This window comes from Phasianus colchicus, chromosome 9, assembly GCF_987193195.1.
Source record: "Phasianus colchicus chromosome 9, bPhaCol1.hap1.1, whole genome shotgun sequence".
Taxonomy (NCBI): domain Eukaryota; kingdom Metazoa; phylum Chordata; class Aves; order Galliformes; family Phasianidae; genus Phasianus; species Phasianus colchicus.
Window position 1 is genome coordinate 22,222,538 of NC_143444.1, and position 17,555 is coordinate 22,240,092.

General features: G+C 55.4%; 2 protein-coding genes across 4 annotated transcripts; one reads left to right on the forward strand and one right to left on the reverse strand.

Moving 5' to 3' along the window:
- C9H1orf210 (chromosome 9 C1orf210 homolog) lies at window positions 1–2,876 on the reverse strand. The gene is made up of 5 exons (XM_090146524.1): window positions 2,729–2,876; window positions 2,522–2,625; window positions 1,702–2,209; window positions 917–1,063; window positions 1–762 (listed from the first exon to the last, which is right to left on the reverse strand). The coding sequence occupies exons 1-5, from the start codon at window positions 2,775–2,777 to the stop codon at window positions 398–400; spliced, it is 1,173 nt and encodes a 390-aa protein (XP_090002650.1). The 5' UTR covers window positions 2,778–2,876; the 3' UTR covers window positions 1–397.
- A 2,120-nt stretch (window positions 2,877–4,996) lies between these two features.
- Window positions 4,997–17,493, forward strand: TIE1 (tyrosine kinase with immunoglobulin like and EGF like domains 1). Of its 3 annotated transcripts, XM_090146518.1 has the most exons (24): window positions 4,997–5,594; window positions 5,728–6,025; window positions 6,482–6,769; window positions 9,469–9,579; window positions 9,703–9,858; window positions 9,957–10,088; window positions 10,301–10,441; window positions 10,567–10,695; window positions 11,041–11,186; window positions 11,351–11,495; window positions 11,736–11,894; window positions 12,049–12,186; window positions 12,292–12,582; window positions 13,907–14,197; window positions 14,430–14,743; window positions 14,844–15,054; window positions 15,211–15,321; window positions 15,404–15,594; window positions 15,723–15,836; window positions 15,973–16,043; window positions 16,200–16,240; window positions 16,364–16,460; window positions 16,671–16,770; window positions 16,860–17,493. In XM_090146518.1, exons 2-24 carry the CDS (start codon window positions 5,932–5,934, stop codon window positions 16,929–16,931), a joined length of 3,543 nt encoding a protein of 1,180 aa, XP_090002644.1. In that variant the 5' UTR covers window positions 4,997–5,594; window positions 5,728–5,931; the 3' UTR covers window positions 16,932–17,493. The 3 variants fall into 3 exon arrangements, with proteins under 3 accessions (XP_090002644.1, XP_031456658.2, XP_031456664.2); XM_031600798.2 differs by having other exon boundaries at window positions 4,997–6,025; XM_031600804.2 differs by having other exon boundaries at window positions 4,998–6,025; window positions 14,430–14,623.
- Window positions 17,494–17,555: the final 62 nt, after the last annotated feature.

Here is a 17,555-nt window from a genome sequence, read left to right on the forward strand (position 1 = left end):
CAGGGTTGAATCATGCTTTAATTGCTCCCAGAGTGACAACAGAGTGGGGACAGTGCAGGGCCAGGTCCAGTGCCACAGGGCAGAGGGGCTGGTGCCCAAGTCCCCACAAGGAGCAGCGGGACAGGGAGGGGGGCAGACCCATCCCTGGGCATCTTGCCTTGCCCAGCTGCAATCAAGATTATCCTGTTCATCCTCAGTACCCAAGCAAGACTGGGAGAACAGCAGCACATCTGGTGTCTCCAAGCCAGTGCAGCTCTGCTGGTGTCACAGCAGGATACATGGACACCTTCACCCCACTCCTTTCCTCCTGTCCCCATCTGCATGGGGACAAAAGCCAAGGGTAGGTGGAGATGGCAGGAAGGAGATGGGGGCATGGGGATGGAGATGGACTGCAGCCTCATATGGAGATGTGTGACTCTCTCTCCTCTTCCTCTGGCAGCCGCTCACTGGGCTGAATGTAGTTGTCCTCGATGAAGCCATCATCATCTTCAACATGCAGGCCAGTGATATTGGACACGGGGGGGTTCTCACTGTCACCCCAGCCTGAGGAGCCCCTGTCCCAGCCAGTGCCCTCCTCCAAGGGGCTGCCTCCAATCGAGCTGGTTTCAGGCAGCGGCCGGTGGCGGTAGCTGGTGAAGTTCTTGTGGCAGATCTTGCACTTGGCAACCAGAGCGACCAGGATGGAGATGCTGATGGCAGCCACCAGGAAACCCACTAGGTAGGGCCAGCTCCTTCCTCCCTTCCCCACAGGTGGCACGGTGGCTGCAGCAGAGGACAGGCCCATCAGGGCTGGGCTGTGGCACAGCAGGTGCTCCACCACAGCTTACCACGTGCATGCTTCACAGTGCTGCTCGTGGTGGGGAGGCCACCCCTGGGGGTGGACAGGAGGAAGGCAGCTCTCCCTGAACCAACTTACTGTTGTTGTTTGTAACGGTGGTCTGCTGTGCTGGGCTGACATCTCGAGGAAACCTCTGGCTTTTTTGGCAGCCCAGCTCCCAGGAGTCCAGAGTTGCGATGTCCTGTCCCTGCAGCTCCGAGGGTGACGCACAGGTGACATGCATGGCTGGGAGACAACAGGATAAGGTGGGACAGGGGATCTTCACCTGTTCCCTCCCCAGTTTAGAGAAAGCATTCTCTGCTTGCTTTCAAGCACTTCTAATGCTGCCCTCCAGCCTTGTCAGTCCTCAGCTCTGTGTAAGGCACTACTAGAGAAAAAAATCTCTGACTGTGGAGCCCCCAGTAAACAGAGCTGTATGAGTGTGTGACCACCATTAACAGCTCTACTTAACTAAGCAATGCCAAATTCATGGACATCGATAGAAACTCCATGGTCACAGGGCTGCTCTTGCCTGGGAGCCAAGCTTGAGGGGCTAAAGCCTGATCGTGTTCCTCAGGAGATGTTGAATGCTCGTGAAGATCTGTGTACTTCATGCAGATACGTGTATATGGATTTAGGAATGTTAATTTCCCAGAAAAGTGGCTGAAGTATAGATCTCTGAATATTTTCCTCCTGTCTGTCATACCCAGAAATCTTGGATATTGTATGTACCTGAAAATGAAGAACTGAGACATTATGTCTCAGTTTGTTGTCCCTCAGAAGGGAGGAGAGCAGTCTTAGGGCTGGAGCAGAAGGATCAAATTCCCTCTTCCAGGATCCCTCTCATCCCAAACCCTTCCTGAAAACCGTCCCCCACCTCTCACCTTGCCTGCGCTTCAGCCACTGCTGCAAGGGATATGTGACACAGTCACAGACCCAGGGGTTTCCATCCAGCTGCACCCATGGGATGGCCTCCATCAGCTGCAACATCAAAGTGTCCATGGACATCAGTGCATTGTTCTGCAGGTTCAGGTGGAGGAGACTTCTCAGCGGCAGAAAGAACGGGACCTCCAGCTCTCGCAAATTGTTGTTTCTTAGAAGCAGTGTTTGCAAGTTTTCCAAGCCCTTGAAAGCGTCTGTGTGGAGGTAGGTGATGCTGCAGTTGCTCAGGTCCAGCAGGCATAGTGCCCTGAGGTTGGAGAAGACGGCGGGGTGCAGTGTGAGCAGGGCGTTGCTAGAGAGGTTGAGGGAGCGCAGGGAAGGGAAATGCATCAAGAGTGTCCCGCGCTGTGGCATGACCAAGCTGTTGAAGGAGAGGTCTAAGGCGGTGATGTTTCTCGGAAGGGAGCTTGGAGCGTGCAGGAGGCTCTTCCCGCTGCAGTCAGCCCATCCCTGGGGAAAGAGCTGCTGAGATGGGCCCTTCGCCTTCTGAGGGCGTCACTGTCACACTGCTGCCAGTCACTGTGTCACCACATGTGTAAGCAGGGGCTCCCTGCAGTGACACAAACCTGGCACAGACCCGATTTTGGCTGGGATCCCTCAGGAACGTGCGCTGCTGCTCACAGGCGGCCGCGCCGCTGCAGCCGAGCAATGCCTGGAGCAGGCAGCACACCAGCCCAGACGAGCCCCTGCCAGCCCTGCCGTGCTCCAGCAGCCATCGGGAACACCACCACCCGCACACCTGCCCCAAGCCCCTGTCCCTACCTGGTGGTCCAGGCCGCAGGGCCGTCCCGCCGCCGCCACCCCCCAGGCGCAGAGCAGGCCGCAGACACCCAGCAGGCCGGTGGGAGCCATTGAGCTCCAGGAAGCTGCAGGGCAGAAAAACAAGTTTGAGGGCGGGCGGTGCAGCCAGCCGTGCTGGTGAAGTGTGGCAGTGACGGGGATGGCCGTTCCTGGGCAGGCCATGGCTACCTCGATGCCCCACGGCGCCGCTCGCCCAGGGCCAGCCTGGCGGCCACATTCCCTCCTGCGGCCGTGAGGCAGGGATAGAGGCGTTGGTGCGGGTTACACATTAACCACCGCGCCCCTGGGCTGCTCCGGGTCTAGGGCAGAGCAGGAGGTGGGCACAGAGGTGGCACTGTCTGCCTGTGTCCCCAGTGCTGGCAGCAGCCTTTAACCTCCCTTGCAGGACACCCCTGGGGCTGCTGTGCACGGAGGGCAGAGCAGGCCTCCAGGAAAGCAGTGCTGGCAGTGCTGCTGAGGCAGCCATAGGTGGACATGCAGGGTGTTTGCGTTTCCTATCAGGAAACGTATCAGCACACGATGGTTTCTGGCATGCTGTGCTTTGGATTAGAATATGCGAATGGTAACAAAAAGGGGTATTTTTGTCACCAGTTGGTTTTTTTGTTTGTTTTTAAGGTCTAATGTGATTCAGCAGAAAAATTCATGGCTGTGAGTCCAGCAGAAATTCAGTGCTCTGTGCATGCTGTGGGTCTTTTCATGTTAGAGGTATGGTGGGCATGGCTGCACTGGGGTTGCTGGTTCCTTGCCAGAAGATGCAGGGCCATTACTGAATGTCTCCATGAAACCTCCTGGAGAAGTCTCCTTCCTGCCTGCAACTCAAGGGATCTGCACAAATAGAAACCTCCAGGAAAAAAAAAATGCAAAGGAAGATGTTTTCCCATCCTTGGAGACATTCAAGGTCAGGCTGGACCAGGCTCTGAGCACCTGATGGAGCTGTAGCTTTCCCTGTTCATTGCAGGGGAGTTGGACTAGATGGTCTTTAAGGGTCTCTTCCAATGCAAACGATTCTGTGATTCTATGATTTTATAGGTGTGGTTGGCTCTGATTCCTTCGTGGATCCCCAACATCTGCCTAGTGTGGGGAGCCAATGGTTAATGGATCCAGCTCCCCAACAGACCGCAGCAATGCCCTGGGTCCTCTTCATGCAGCTAGTGGATATGTGCTTTGCTCTCCAAGGAGCGTGCTGCAAGGCCTGCTTTGCAGAGCGTTCCCACAAAGTGTGCTTGTTCCACATCAATAATCCCTTTATCACAATGATTCCTCATGTTGGACAACATTTCACAAAGTGCATCTCAGTCTATTGTTCTGCCTGTATGGCTGTGCCACTGATGACTGGAGCGCACACTGGCCATCTCAAACATGGGTAAGCACGAGGTGGCACAATAGCAATTATAGCTCTGAGCATGACTGACCTCTACCACCAGTAAACTATAGGAAGCAGCCAACTATTTATGTATTCACCTACCTATCCCCCTTCCTGCAGCTGTACTGAGCTCACTGATGAGTCCCTGACCTGAAGAGCTTGCAAACAAGCTTTGTATTGACAGGCATAACAACACGAACTGCAGGAGGAATCAGCTGCTGTAACTAGCCCTTGTGTTCAGGTTGGGGCAGCCAAGGACACATGTTCATCATTTAAAGATGACCCTGCCTTGGGGTCTCCCAAAGACTGACTCCCTTGCCTACACTCCCTACTGAGGGATGTGGTCAGTGGGCATGGTGGGGTGGGTTGGGGTTGGACTGGATGATCTTAGAGGTCTTTTCCAACCCAACAATTCTGTGTCTTTCTGGGTAAATGTAGGCAGCTGCACGCAGTGCCCATTTTTCAGGGTCTCTTCATCACTCAGGGAGCTGCTGGTGGCAGCATGTGGCAACCAGGCGCTGGGGTGGCACAGCACAGTCCCTGTCTGCTGCCATCACTCTGCACTGCTTGGGCCCCATACAGCCCCAGAGCGCACTGTAAATAGTCGGAAGCGATGAATGGATTTCCCCTTCCTCTCCATGTGTGCTTTAGATTTTTGGCCGGATACAGCATGGGCTTGGGACACACCAAAACATGGATCTTTCTCCCCGGCAGGCCAGGCTTTCACATGGGAACTGCTCAATATGCTGCTTGCAGAGCAGTGTGTGGTCAAGTGGGTAAAGATTGCAGTGATTTCCTCAGGAATGCCATGCATTTACCCTTGCCCTGCACCTGCCTGAGCCCACCCTGGCCTTACAAGGTCCCTCGGCATACAGTGCGGCTGCAGCCATGGCAAGGCCCCGAGCTTTCCCCTGGGTGTAGCCCAAGGACAGGCGGTTTCTGAAACAGGAAAGAGGGAGACAGGCTGGAAGGCGGTCAAGGAAAGCCAGGCTTTCTGCTGCTTCCAGCTTCCTCCCAGACGTGTTTATGGCCCTGCAGAGCAATCTTCTCCCCCCAGCAGCTGCTGCCCTCCTGCCCAGGCTGTCCAGCTGTTTTCTGCTGTGAGGGCTCTGCTCAGCCACTGCCGAACTAACCCCCCTGCCTTGTGGCAGAATGGCTGTGAGGTCCCCACTTCCCTGCCACTCAGCCCTGCAGGGACATGGATGGGGCTGTGGATGCTGGTACCCTGCTGGGGCATTCTGTACACACTGCACTACCATACCGGCATGTGGAAGTGCGGGGGAAAGCAGCAAGGCAAGGAACAGCAGCAGGACTTCGCTACCACTTGGTCAGCTCTCTGAGGTGAGGACATGAGCTGGTGGCCCATGCAGGCTCATGGTGGTCAAGGTGTCCTGAGGTCTGCATGGCCTCGGTGCCGGGGGCAGAGCCCTTGAGGGTCAGCTCCCGCCTGCGGCTCCTGGAGTCAGGGCTGGCTCTGAACAATGGGTGGAGAGCAGGAAACGCCGCATGGGAAACAGGATTTGGCTCCGCCGCCGCCGCCGCCAGCCGCGGCCCCTTGGCCCCTTTCCTTTCCCTGCTCCACAGAGCCCTTCCCATAGCCGCGGGGCACGCCGAGGCGATGAGGATGCCGCTGCACGAGCAGGCTCGGGCGTGAGACCCTAACTATTGCAGGCAAGAAAGGGGTTGGGATACCACCCGGTCAGGCTGGGGCTCAGCATGGCTGGGGGCACCCTGAGCATGCCATTCTAGCCCCACGGGAGAGCCCCACCGGGCAGCAAACCTCAGTGGCCCCTTTGCCACACAGCTGGGCAGCAGCCGAGTGGGTGGGGACGAAGGCATCATTCACACCATGCCCCAGCTATGATCCAGAGGAAGGGGTCCTGCCCGCCCCGGTCGTCAAGCAAGAGTGCTGGGGCAAGATGGAGAGTGTGGGACAGGGGTCCTGAGCCTCCACTCATGTGGAGCCCCTAGGCAATTGCTACCACTGGCTCTGTCACCCGTGGCTGGGATGTGCTGGATATTTTCCTGTGCCAGATTTGGGACACATTTCAAGGACATGGGACTCCAGTTCTATCTTCTGCTTCTCCTCCCATGGATGGCAGGTAAATGACTCCTTTCCCTCTGCCCTGCAGGTAAGCCCACTCCCCAGGGGGGTTGGGTGGGACAAGGAAGCTGTGGTGGTCCCAATCAAGCAGGGACTCAGGAGGGGCATGAAGGGAGGAAACATCCCTTTGAGATCAGTGGTTTGAGTTCTCAGGGCTGAGCTTTGGGGCTGAGCTATCCTCTTCTCTACCCCAGCTTGGAACACAGGCACAAGCAGATTGCAGGAGGAAGAACCTCATAATACTGCACACTTGGCTCTTGCAGTAACCTGAGCCCATGGGGATCTCCAAAAAGAGACTGGAAGTGTCCACTGTGCCATCTGATAGCCTGGGGGCAAGAAGGACTTGGAAATGGGTTTGAGGTTTGGGTTATGGGGTCTCTCCCTGTGACTGACCTAGATAGAGGAGGCCATGTCCTGGTCTGGCTGTGACATTCTCTCCTGCTCCCCTCAACAGGGGCCATTCTGGATATCACCCTGATTGCCAATGTGCAGAGCCTGTCCCACTCTGACTTCTTCCTCTCCTGCATCATGGGGGAGCGCGACGTGAGCTACCTGCAGATTGAGCGGGAGAACAAGATTGTGATGACACACCCCAAGACAGGCTTCCAAAACTACCGCAACCGCAGCAACTACGTCCAGGCCAGGGGCTTCTCCATGCCTGACCTGGTAGGGATCCTCTACTGCCTGGGGCGCACACCAACAGAGCAGGCCCAGGTGGTCTATGTGCACAACAGCCACAATGGTAAGTGCTTGATTGGGCTCTGGGGAGCGTGATGCACTCACTCACTCACTCACTTACTCACTCAAGGCCAAGTTTGATGGGGACCTGGGCAGCCTGATCTACTGGGTGGGAGCCAGCCCACAGCAGAGGACTTGGAGCTCGATGATCTTTGAGCTCCATGATATTTGAGGTCCCTTCCAATCTAAGCCATTCTATGATTCATTGAGACTAAGTTTGGGGTCTGTTGGCACCATGGCAGCTCTTGGGTCAGCAGGCAGCTGCTGCTGTGCCCAGCCCCTCTGGCCTTTGTGCAGAACATGAGAGAGGTCTTGTCTCGCTCAAGCACTTGGTGTGAGTGACAGCCATTTGAATGTTTGTGTGGTGCAGTGGGTTGATCTGTGGTGTACGGGAGGTGGTAATTGGTGCAATGAAGAAGTGTTTTCACCCCATGAGGATATGAGAAAGTTTTTCAGCTGGAGGAGCATGGCCCAACTCCAAGGGCGCTTCATGATCGGCTGCCAGCAGCACCCGCCCCAGGGAGGTGTGCGGGAAGGGCGGCTGCAGGCAGTGGGTGGGAATGGTGCCTGTGAGCAGAGCAAGGTCCAGGTGGAGGGAAGCCAAAGGAAGCGGTGAGGTCTGGCAATCATCAACCAAAAGCAGGGTGCCATCAGGCAGTGCCAGCCTCTGGTCTCACTGGCAGGTCTGCCTCTGCCCTCCAGCAGGTTCTTGGGGAGGGCATGGGGTTCACTTCCTGCTCCTGCTCCTTGTTAGGGCCACACTGGGATAATGCCCAAGGGCACACAGTCCCCAGCACTGCCCTCACTGACTTCACAACTCTTGAGACTTCACTAAGTTATTAGGACAGAAATTCTCTGTGATAGGTGTTTTCTACTGGGTGTTTTCAAGCTCTTTGTTAGAAAGTTTTGGCTAAAACAAGACATCTCCCTGCCCATGTTAAAATACAGCTCTATCACAGTGTTTTGAGCTGCTCCAGTATCTCCAGCTGGGGAACAGTCAGCGATAAGGACCATGCCGGTGGGGTGCAAGCATCCTCTTAGGAGCAGGGACTGCTCTCTGTCCTTGACCAGAGGCTGACACTGAATATGGCAGCAGCCTTATCAGAAACAGAGACAGCCGGTCTGGGCAAACAGAGCTCTGGGGGCACCAAGGGAGGAAAGCAGAGCACTGGAAAGTGGAACAGCAGGCACAGGGTGTGCAGGAACAGAGGGGCACAGACATGTTGCTACGTTAAGGGAATGAGGGGGGCTTTGTGCACTGACTTGGCATTTGTGTCTCCCTATGTATGTCATGAGTGAGGTGGTCGGTGAGATCCAGGTTCATTCACTGGCCCAAAGCCCCTGCAGAAGTTAGAAGTGCCAAAAAAGCTGATGTTGCTCTGCTTAATTTAGATAAGGAGAAGTTTAGAAAAAAATGAGGAAGACTGATAGAAGGAAAAAGTAACAAAAAGATTAAATCTTTTCCAGAGAAGTGAGGACTGTGTAAAGAAACCACGCTCAAGTGTGCGTTGTATCAGCTCTCACAGTGCAGCTGAATGTTCACAACAACATGTGTAGGGAATGCTGCCCAAGGACAGTGAGTGTCTTCTAAGATGCATGAGGGCAGAGGAAGGATTATCAGCTTTGAAAGTAAAAACACAGGAAAAAAAGACCAATCAGACCTGGAGAGGCAATCTGAGAAGGGTTTAAACCCAACAAACTGTTTTGTCAGATCACCAAGCAGAGAGGTGCTCAGAGAGGCCACAGCAGAAAAAAATAAATTCTTTTATTTTTGCATCTGTGAGCACAATAGGGAACTTCAGGAAATCTGCCAGAGGATATGTCTAAAATTACAGCACTGATAAGAGAAGACAGACAATAAATAGCTGAAACAAACATTGCCAAGACCTCTCCTTGCCTTGCAGTGGTGCCAGCGGTCAGGCTGCAGAGCTGCTGGTGTGCTGCCAGCAGGAGTCAACCTGTGGTTGCTGGGGCTCCTGGTTTTCAGGGTGAGATGTGGTGCTCTGCTCAGGGCATCAGACCCTGGCTGCAGCAGTGTGTTTGTGGCTACAGTGTAGAACCAGGGCTAAAGCTGCAAAACCCATGGGATAACAATACTGAGCATGGCAGAATAAATAGATATAAGTTGGCAGGATGCTGGGCTCCAAGCACCACTGCTCTCACCCAGCTTCCACAGCCTGTTGAAGGGTGTGTGATCTGGCACACTGGGAGGCTCTGGTAGCCAATATCCGAGTGTGCCCTCTTTTGTGTCATTACTGGCACACCCAGGGCTTGGTTTCCCAGTCCTTAACATATTTATAGCGTGGTTTGGGCTCAAAGCTGTGCCCAGGCTCTCTCACAGTATAGCTATGAGAGTGGTGCATACCCCAACACCTGGGAAATTGGGTAAACATGTGTGAGTGCTCTGCTAGAGGCAGGCAAAGACACAGGTCCTGCCCCTTGCCTACACACCTCCCAGTCTGGCAGCAAGCAGCATCTCATGCTGTCATATCTCCCCAGGCTGCTGTCACAGCATCCCGTGCTGGGACAGCGCAGGACAACCCAACCCTGGGTGCCATCCCTGGTTTCCTGTGGCTCCTCTGCCTGAGGTGTGTAGATGGAGCTGTGTGTGGTGATGTCGCCACAGAGAGGTCTGTTAGGACTGAATAGAAGGGTGACTCATACAAGCACTGCCCTCAGCCTGCTCCTCTTTCTCTTTGGCAGCCCACCTCTTTCCAGTGAAGGCCACGCAGTCTGTGAACGTCGGCGAACCGGCCACCTTCTCGGCCAGGGTCCTCAGGAGGAAGGAGATGGATGTAATGTGGAAAAGAAATGGCAAGTGGCTTCACAAGCAGGGCTGCAACCACCCAGTGCCCTGCACTGACCCTGCTTCTAGCTGCCCTCACTCCCCCACTCCAGGGTGCAGCAGTCCCCAGGTCACCCCCTGTCTCCCTGCAGGTACCTACTACCAGACCACGGACCGAGGCGAGGTGCGGGGTGATCTTTTCACTCTAACACTCCCGAATGTCAGCATGACTGAGAATGGTGTCTACAGTGCCACTTTCATGGGAGACAGCCCTCTGTGGAGTGCCTTCTACAGACTAATCGTCAGAGGTGAGTGGGGCCAGGGAAGTAGCACTCCACTGTCCCTTTCCCATCTCATGGGGACACACGGCCAAGTGCCAATCCAAATCCCTCTGCTCTCCCTGCAGCGTGCGCTGCAAAGAAATGGGGTCCATCCTGTGAGAAGGACTGTCCTGACTGCCTGAATGGGGGCATCTGTCATGACCATGTCGGTGAATGCATCTGTCCTCCTGGCTTCACAGGCACCCGCTGTGAGAGAGGTAGGTCCAGCAGCTGCATCTGCCCTGAGGGGATGAGCTGTGTCCCACTGTACTCCAAGATCTTGTCACCATGGCCAGAAACTCACAGCACCCCCAGCATCTGCCTATTCCCAGTGCTACTTCTGTCACCTTGGCAGGACAAACACTGGGGCAGGAACTCCTTGCCTGCTGGGGATGGTGCTAGGGAACTCCATGAAGCACTTGTTTTCCAGCCTGCCGGGAAGGCCAGTTTGGCCGCAACTGCCAGGAGACGTGCCAGAGAGCCCAGGGCTGCAGGGGGCTGAGCTTCTGCCTGCCGGACCCCTATGGCTGCTCCTGTGCCTCAGGGTGGAGCGGCTCCCGCTGCACCCAAGGTATGGGAACATGGGAATATGGGTAGTATCCTGCCTTGCCTGCTGGCTTGAGCACCAGCACAGGCTGAGCATGTGCACCCATACAGTGTGGCCAGGGGTAGCAGTGGACTCTCCTCTTCCCACAGCCTGTCCCCCAGGATACTATGGCCCCGACTGCGCTCTGATGTGTGCCTGCCGGAATGGTGGCAGTTGTAACCGCTTCAGTGGCTGCATCTGCCCTGCAGGCTGGCATGGGCAGCACTGCGAGAAGTCAGGTGAGGCTGGCACAGGGCCATGGAGGGGCTTTGTCCCCTGTGGGTGGGCTCCAGCTCCTTCCTCATTAAAGGGAGCTGATACCAATCTCCACAGCCAAGTGGGCAGCCTGCCTTGCTGGTAAAAATAGCCCCTAGACCCATAGAAACCGTGGTACTGCAAGAGGGAGAGTGGTCTGGCTTTCCCAAATTGGATGTGCCAAAGAGCATCCCTGAGCCTGGAGTGTGGGGTGGATCTGAACTGGACCTCAGTGCTCAGACATGACCACCCACACCGGGAAAGGTCTGAAAGTCCTTTATGAACAGGGAGGAGTGGGATGAACCCTAATGCTGATTTCTCCACACCAGACCGCTTCCCCCAGATCATCAAACTAGCCTCAGAGCTGGAGTTCAACCTGGGCTCAGAGCCCATCATCAGCTGCGTGGCCACCGGCAACCCGCTGCCTGCAAGCGATGGCGTGGAGCTGCGCAAGGCTGATGGCACCATGCTCAAGGTACCTCAGAAGCCACTGTCCACAGCCCCGTGTTTTCACCTCACTGCCATCCTTTGGCACTGTACCTGCACCCAAATGGCAGGACCTCCAACATGGTGGGTGACAACTCCATCAAGTGGCAACCCTGGTTGCCATGGTAGCTGATAGCACCTCTGTGCCCACAGCTGGTCAAAGCCATCATAGAGTCGGGGCAGATCACATGCGAGTTTCAGGTGCAGCATCTGACAAAGGCCGACGCAGGGCTCTGGGAATGCCGAGTCTCTACTACTGGGGGTCAGGACAGCCGGAAAGTCAAGGTCAACATTCGAGGTGAGGAAAGAACTGGGGGTGCTGGGTCACAGTGTGGCAATGAGACTCCCCACAAGTGGACTACATGCCACTCATCTTGTGTCACAGTGGCAACAGTGAGGTTTGAGTGGTGATAAAAGATTTGTTGGGATCTTCCCTTACCTGCCAAAACTGGAAGGAGCCAAGAATCTGTAGATGTCCTCATACTCTGCTCCTGGTTGCTCTCAGTCCAACTGATATCATTCCTTCCTTCACCTCCAGTGCCACCAGCACCCCTGAGCCCCCCCCGACTGCTGGCCAAGCAGAGTCGCCAGCTTGTGGTGTCACCTGTGGACTGCTTCTCTGGTGATGGACCCATTGTCTCTGTCAGATTGCTCTACAAACCCAAGGATGATGTCTCGGTGTGGTCGTCCATTGTGGGTACGTGGCTGTTGGGATGGGTACGTGGCTCCTGTGAAGAGCCTGGAGTGTGCAGAGGTCTCCATCTTGCTCAGCAAGACCCTCTGTAGTGACACTGGGAGGACACTGGTGATAGGGTGGGGGTATGGATTTGATATGTCCTCTTGGTTAACAGTTGACAACAGTGAAAACATCACTCTCATGAACCTCCGGCCAGTGACCGCCTACGTTGTCAAGGTGCAGCTGAGCCGACCAGGGGATGGTGGTGAGGGCAGCAAGGGACCTGAGGCCATCATGGTGACTGAATGCCTAGGTGGGAAAGCCATCCCCTTACTCTGAACCTTTCCCTGCATGGCGCAGGGTCTACAAAGCCCCGTGGCTGACATGCAGTGAGGTTTCACTTCCTTTTTGTTCACAGAGCCCACAGTCAAACCTGTGATTGAAGGTTGGTCCATTGAGGAGAAAAATACCCTTCACGTCAACTGGAAATTGCCGAGTAACCATGAGCCTGCACATGGGTTCATTGTCCATCTCTTTGACTCCGCAAAGCAACTGGTCTGCAAGAAAAACATCACGTCCATTTCCGTGCTCTCTGCTCACATTGGGGGCCTGGAGTTCAATAAGGAGTATGGGCTGGAGGTGCTGGTGTATCACTGCACCAGCCTGGGGCCCCCCTCTGATCTCTACAAGGTCATGATCAACAGCAAAGGTGGGTGATGTGTAAGGCTGGGGTGAGGGGGTTGCTTGCCCTAGAACGTGGGAAACTTTAGAAGTCATTTCCCATATGCACCCTGTGAGGGATGAGAGCCCTCTATAATCATAGAATCTTCTAAGCTGGAAAGGACCCTTAAAGGCTGTCTAGTCCAACTTCCCTGCAGAGAACAAGGACACCTACAGCTCAATTAGGTGCTCAGAGATCCATCCAGCCTGACCTTGAGTGTCTTCAAAGACAAGGCTTCCACCACCACTTTGGGCAACCTGTTCCAGTGCCTCACCACCTTACTGTAAAAACGTTCATCCTTATATCCAGTATAAATCTCCCCTCTTACTTTGAAACATTTTCCCCTTGTCCTATCACAACAGACCCTGCTGAAGAGTCTGTTCCCTTCCTTCTTATAGCCCCCCTTTAAAATGAGGAAGTGAAATAGATAACCTGGCTTTAGAAAAGAGAAAAGGAAAAAAAAGAAATCCAGGGAATTCTAACAATAAACTGGTTATAAATGTAAGAGCAACCATCCCTGGGTTTGGCTGGTCCTGTATCCCAGCTCTGGTAGACTACAAGCAGTCACTTGCAGGTGGATGCTAGGTACATGGCAAAATTGGTCCTCATGTTCTCACTAGATCCAACAGCCTCCAGCACTATGCAGCTAAGAAACATCCAGAACGTGGCATTCAGGCCATGATGAATGATGCCCAAATATAGATCTGTCCTTCATGTCCACACCCATGCTCTCTCATACTTGTCTACACTTGTTGCCTTTACAACACTCTGTAGTAAGAAGTTTCTCAATACAATTACATTTGGGGGGGGGAGGGGGGATGGGGGGGAGCTGTTTCCTTTTGCTTGCATTAACCCTGGTAATTTCACCAAATGGCCACATCCCATCAGGCTGACCAACCTTTCTGGTAGACCAGAGGGAAGCAGGGCACAAAGTGTGTGGCTTCAGTGAGGTTGAGTGAAGTCTGGTACGTGCTGGGAGGGCTGTTAGGTGTCAGGTCTGCAGGATGTAATGCTTTCTCTGCTCTGTACTTTCAGAGCTTTGGGTAACTGTGGGATGTGTGCTTTAGGATGTGGAGAAGGCTCAGAAGAGGAAGTGGGAATGATAAGGTGCCTGACAAAAATGAGTTCATGTTTACCTCCTGACATCACACAAGCATAGACAGAGGGTCCATAGAGGTCCCTCATGTCTGGCACAGCTCTGGTTACCATCGCTGTTGACAGGAGCTGGAGGGCGCTTGTTCTGCCATCAGCGCTCAGCCACTGCAGCATCAGGAGCCCTGTGCTGGTACTGATGCTCCACTTCTCTTTCCAGGGCCTTCCTCCCCACGGTCGCTCTCAGCAGAGCCTGTGTCTGACACAGCCATCAGGCTCTACTGGCAGGTCCCTGAGTACCCCAACGGGGGCATCACCAAGTATATTGTAGAGCTGCAGCAGGTTGGGGGGACCAGCGAGCCCCAGTGGATTGACACCGACAATGGTGCTGAGACAACCAAGATCATTGGAGGCCTCAACGCCAGTACCATCTACCAGTTTCGTGTCCGGGCCAACTCCCACGTCCCAGGGGAGTGGAGCCAGCTGGTGAAAGCCAAGACCCTGGGGGATGGTGAGTGGGGAATCCTTGCGGGCCTGCACCTACACCCAGCCCCTCAATGGGTGTCTCACCTCTGCAGTCCAGGCACTAACAACTTTACCTCACGGCACTGGGAGCTGTGGGTGGGCTGTGGTGTCTGCATGGGCTCCCAGTGTGCCGGGACAGGGCTGAGGTCTTGTTGCTCAGCCATCCATGCAGCTCCATGCAAGCTCCAGCCATGGTCTACCATCCTTCTTTTTGGCAGGAGCACTGAGTGTGCCACCCAGCTTGGGCAGCCAGAGCACCGAGCAGTCGGGAGTAGACCAGCAGCTGCTCTTGGCCATCATCGGCTCCGTGTCCGTCACCTGCCTCACCATCCTCTTTGCCCTGCTGGCACTTTTTCTCATCAAGAAGAACTTTTTCCACCGGCGCCGCACCTTCACATACCAGTCTGGCTCGGTGAGTGCTGCCTGCCCTGCCAGGACAGTGTCCCCAGCTCCCCACGTCCCAGCCCGATCCAGGTCACGCTCCATAGCCTCCAGTCCGGATGCAGCCAGACCTCACCTCCACACAGAGAGGGTGCGGAGCCCACCTTTGCCCGTGATACCTGCCCTGTTGGCACTGCCGTGGGGCAGAGGGGTGCCCGATGCCTCTAACCTCAAATGCTGCCCTCTTGCAGGGAGAAGAGACCATCCTGCAGTTCAACTCAGGGACCCTGACCCTGACGCGCCGGCCCAAGCCACAGCCCGAACCCCTCAGCTACCCCATCCTGGAGTGGGAGGACATCAAGTTTGAGGACATGATTGGGGAAGGGAACTTTGGGCAGGTCATCAGGGCCATGATCAAAAAAGATGGCTTGAAAATGAATGCAGCCATCAAGATGCTGAAAGGTGAGCGTTGCGATGGGGCAGGCAGGATGAAAGCAGGTGGGGATGTGGTGGGAATGAGGTTGCATCCCGAGCAGCACTTTGGGCTGAGAAGGGGCAGGAGCTGTCTGTGGAGGACTGGTGGAAGGGTCCAGGTGTGCATCTCTGCTTTGCTTCCAGAGTTCGCCTCAGAGAATGACCACCGGGACTTTGCTGGAGAGTTAGAGGTGCTGTGCAAGCTGGGCCATCACCCCAACATAATCAACTTGCTGGGCGCCTGTGAGAACAAGGGTGAGAGCTGTCCCCTTTTCTCCACTGGCTACTGCCCTTTTCTGGAGACAGCCTGATAAGACCTGCCTCTTCCTGCCCACAGGTTACCTGTATATTGCCATCGAGTATGCCCCCTATGGAAACCTCCTTGACTTCCTCCGCAAAAGCCGAGTTCTGGAGACCGACCCCGCCTTTGCCAAGGAGCATGGCACCGCGTCCACCCTCACCTCCCAGCAGCTCCTCCAGTTTGCTTCAGACGTGGCCAAGGGGATGCAGTACCTGAGTGAGAAGCAGGTATGTCCCCAGGCACACAGGGTAGGGTTGCGTTCCCCTCTGTGGAGCAGCTTCTCCCTATCTCCATTTCAAGCCCCAACTCTCAGTTCGACTGTGGCCAATCACGGCTCACTGCTGTCCTGTCTCAGTTCATTCACAGGGACCTGGCAGCCAGAAATATCCTGGTGGGAGAAAACCTGGCCTCCAAGATCGCCGACTTTGGCCTCTCCAGGGGGGAGGAGGTCTACGTGAAGAAGACAATGGTGAGAGAGGAGCTAGGGGACTCCATGGATCCTTCATGGATGCAGAGGGCAGGATCCCCCAGCAGTGGGAAGCCAGCTGCACCATCCTCCCTCCTTCCTTGGGATGTCCCCTGAGGGTCACCCTCTGTTTCCCCAGGGCCGCTTGCCAGTTCGCTGGATGGCCATCGAGTCCCTCAACTACAGCGTGTACACCACCAAGAGCGATGTGTAAGTCCGCAGACACCAGGGCTGGGACACAGACATGGCCACCCCTGTCCCTCTTCTTGGTCCCATCCAGTCTCACCATGAACCCCTTCAGCTTGTCCCTCTCCTCGTGAGTGGGATACAGTTGCTGGCTCCATCACAGCCAACTTACTATTTCAGGTGGTCCTTTGGCGTCCTTCTCTGGGAGATCGTCAGCTTGGGTAAGGCTCATCTTTTGTCCCCTCCACCCACTCAGGTCCCTGCAGGTCCTCCTGCAGCTCTGGAGGGGACAACCCAAGGGATGTCAATGCCCCCACCACAACCACACGTGTTTGTGGCTGCAGGGGGCACACCGTATTGTGGGATGACTTGTGCTGAGCTCTACGAGAAGCTGCCCCAGGGCTATCGCATGGAGAAACCCCGCAACTGTGACGATGAGGTGTAAGTTGGCAATGCCCTGCGTCCTCTCTATTACCTGTGGGGGTTCTTGATGGCTTCTGGCAGCCTATCCTGGTCCCCTGTGCACCACAACTGGAGGAAGAGCCCCCTGCCTTCTATGCCATGCTTTTGTCTCCTGCCCACTTCTCCCCATCTCCCACAAGCAGCCTTTCTGCCCACCCCACCCTGTGCACACACACTCTCTGCCCCCAGGTACGAGCTGATGCGGCAGTGCTGGCGTGACCGTCCCTACGAGCGCCCACCCTTTGCCCAAATCTCCATGCAGCTCATCCGCATGCTGGAGGCCAGGAAGGTGAGTGGCCATATGGCCAGCCGTCCCCATGGAATCCCACCAAGCTCACCTCAGCATCTCCCCTGCTCCTGACTTGTGTTCCCATGCAGGCATATGTGAACATGGCTTTGTTTGAGAACTTCACCTATGCAGGGATTGATGCCACTGCTGAGGAGGCCTGAAGCTGCACCCAGTTCCATGCAGCTCCCAGCAGCTTGTGCCCCCATAGCGGAGGGGTAACGCCAACCCTCAGTCTGCTGGGACACCAATGTGGGGGCTGCCTGCTACCCCTGCCCAGCAGGTGACCATGGCTGAATAACAGTGGCCCCCCTGGAGAGCATCTTCCCTGTAGCAGGACTGCACTGTGCCCTTCCCAGTTGCTTCCTGATGCATGCTGGCTGGGGGACAGCCCCAAAGGACAAGTGCCCGCTGTGTGCCCTACACAGTGTCTGCAGCAGAAAGAAGGGCCCGGTCTCCAGGAGCTGGGATGCTGCAGCCCACGCCCTGGCAGGACACAAACATCCAAACTGTAGAGTGAGAAGTGGAAGCAGAGACCGGGCAGCTCCCTACTCTGCAGTTCTCAGCATGCTCCACTGCAAGCAGATGGCGAGCATCACTCCGGCATGGGATGCAGCAGCCCCAGTGAAGGAGGAATGATGTGCACAGTCTCCAGCTCAACACTGCCCCTTGGAACTCAATGGCTATGTTTTATGGTCAATAAACATTGTACAAGGGACATCTGGCTCCGGTGGAGGGATGGGGAGTTGATGCTTTGCTGCTCTTCTGGAGGATGTGCCCAGTCCCCA

What these genes read in the sequence shown, in the direction of transcription:
- C9H1orf210 (XM_090146524.1), bottom strand. Translation starts at nt 2,777, where the DNA reads ATGTGGCCGCCAGGCTGGCCCTGGGCGAGCGGCGCCGTGGGGCATCGA. An exon ending in CGGCGCCGTGGGGCATCGAG is followed by an intron (nt 2,626 to 2,728) that starts GTAGCCATGGCC and finishes TCTGCCCTGCAG; the next exon opens with CTTCCTGGAGCTCAATGGCT. An exon ending in CCTGCGGCCTGGACCACCAG is followed by an intron (nt 2,210 to 2,521) that starts GTAGGGACAGGG and finishes CTCTTTCCCCAG; the next exon opens with GGATGGGCTGACTGCAGCGG.
- TIE1 (XM_031600798.2), top strand. Translation starts at nt 5,932, where the DNA reads ATGTGCTGGATATTTTCCTGTGCCAGATTTGGGACACATTTCAAGGAC. An exon ending in AGTCAAGGTCAACATTCGAG is followed by an intron (nt 11,496 to 11,735) that starts GTGAGGAAAGAA and finishes CTTCACCTCCAG; the next exon opens with TGCCACCAGCACCCCTGAGC. An exon ending in AGCCATCAAGATGCTGAAAG is followed by an intron (nt 15,055 to 15,210) that starts GTGAGCGTTGCG and finishes CTTTGCTTCCAG; the next exon opens with AGTTCGCCTCAGAGAATGAC.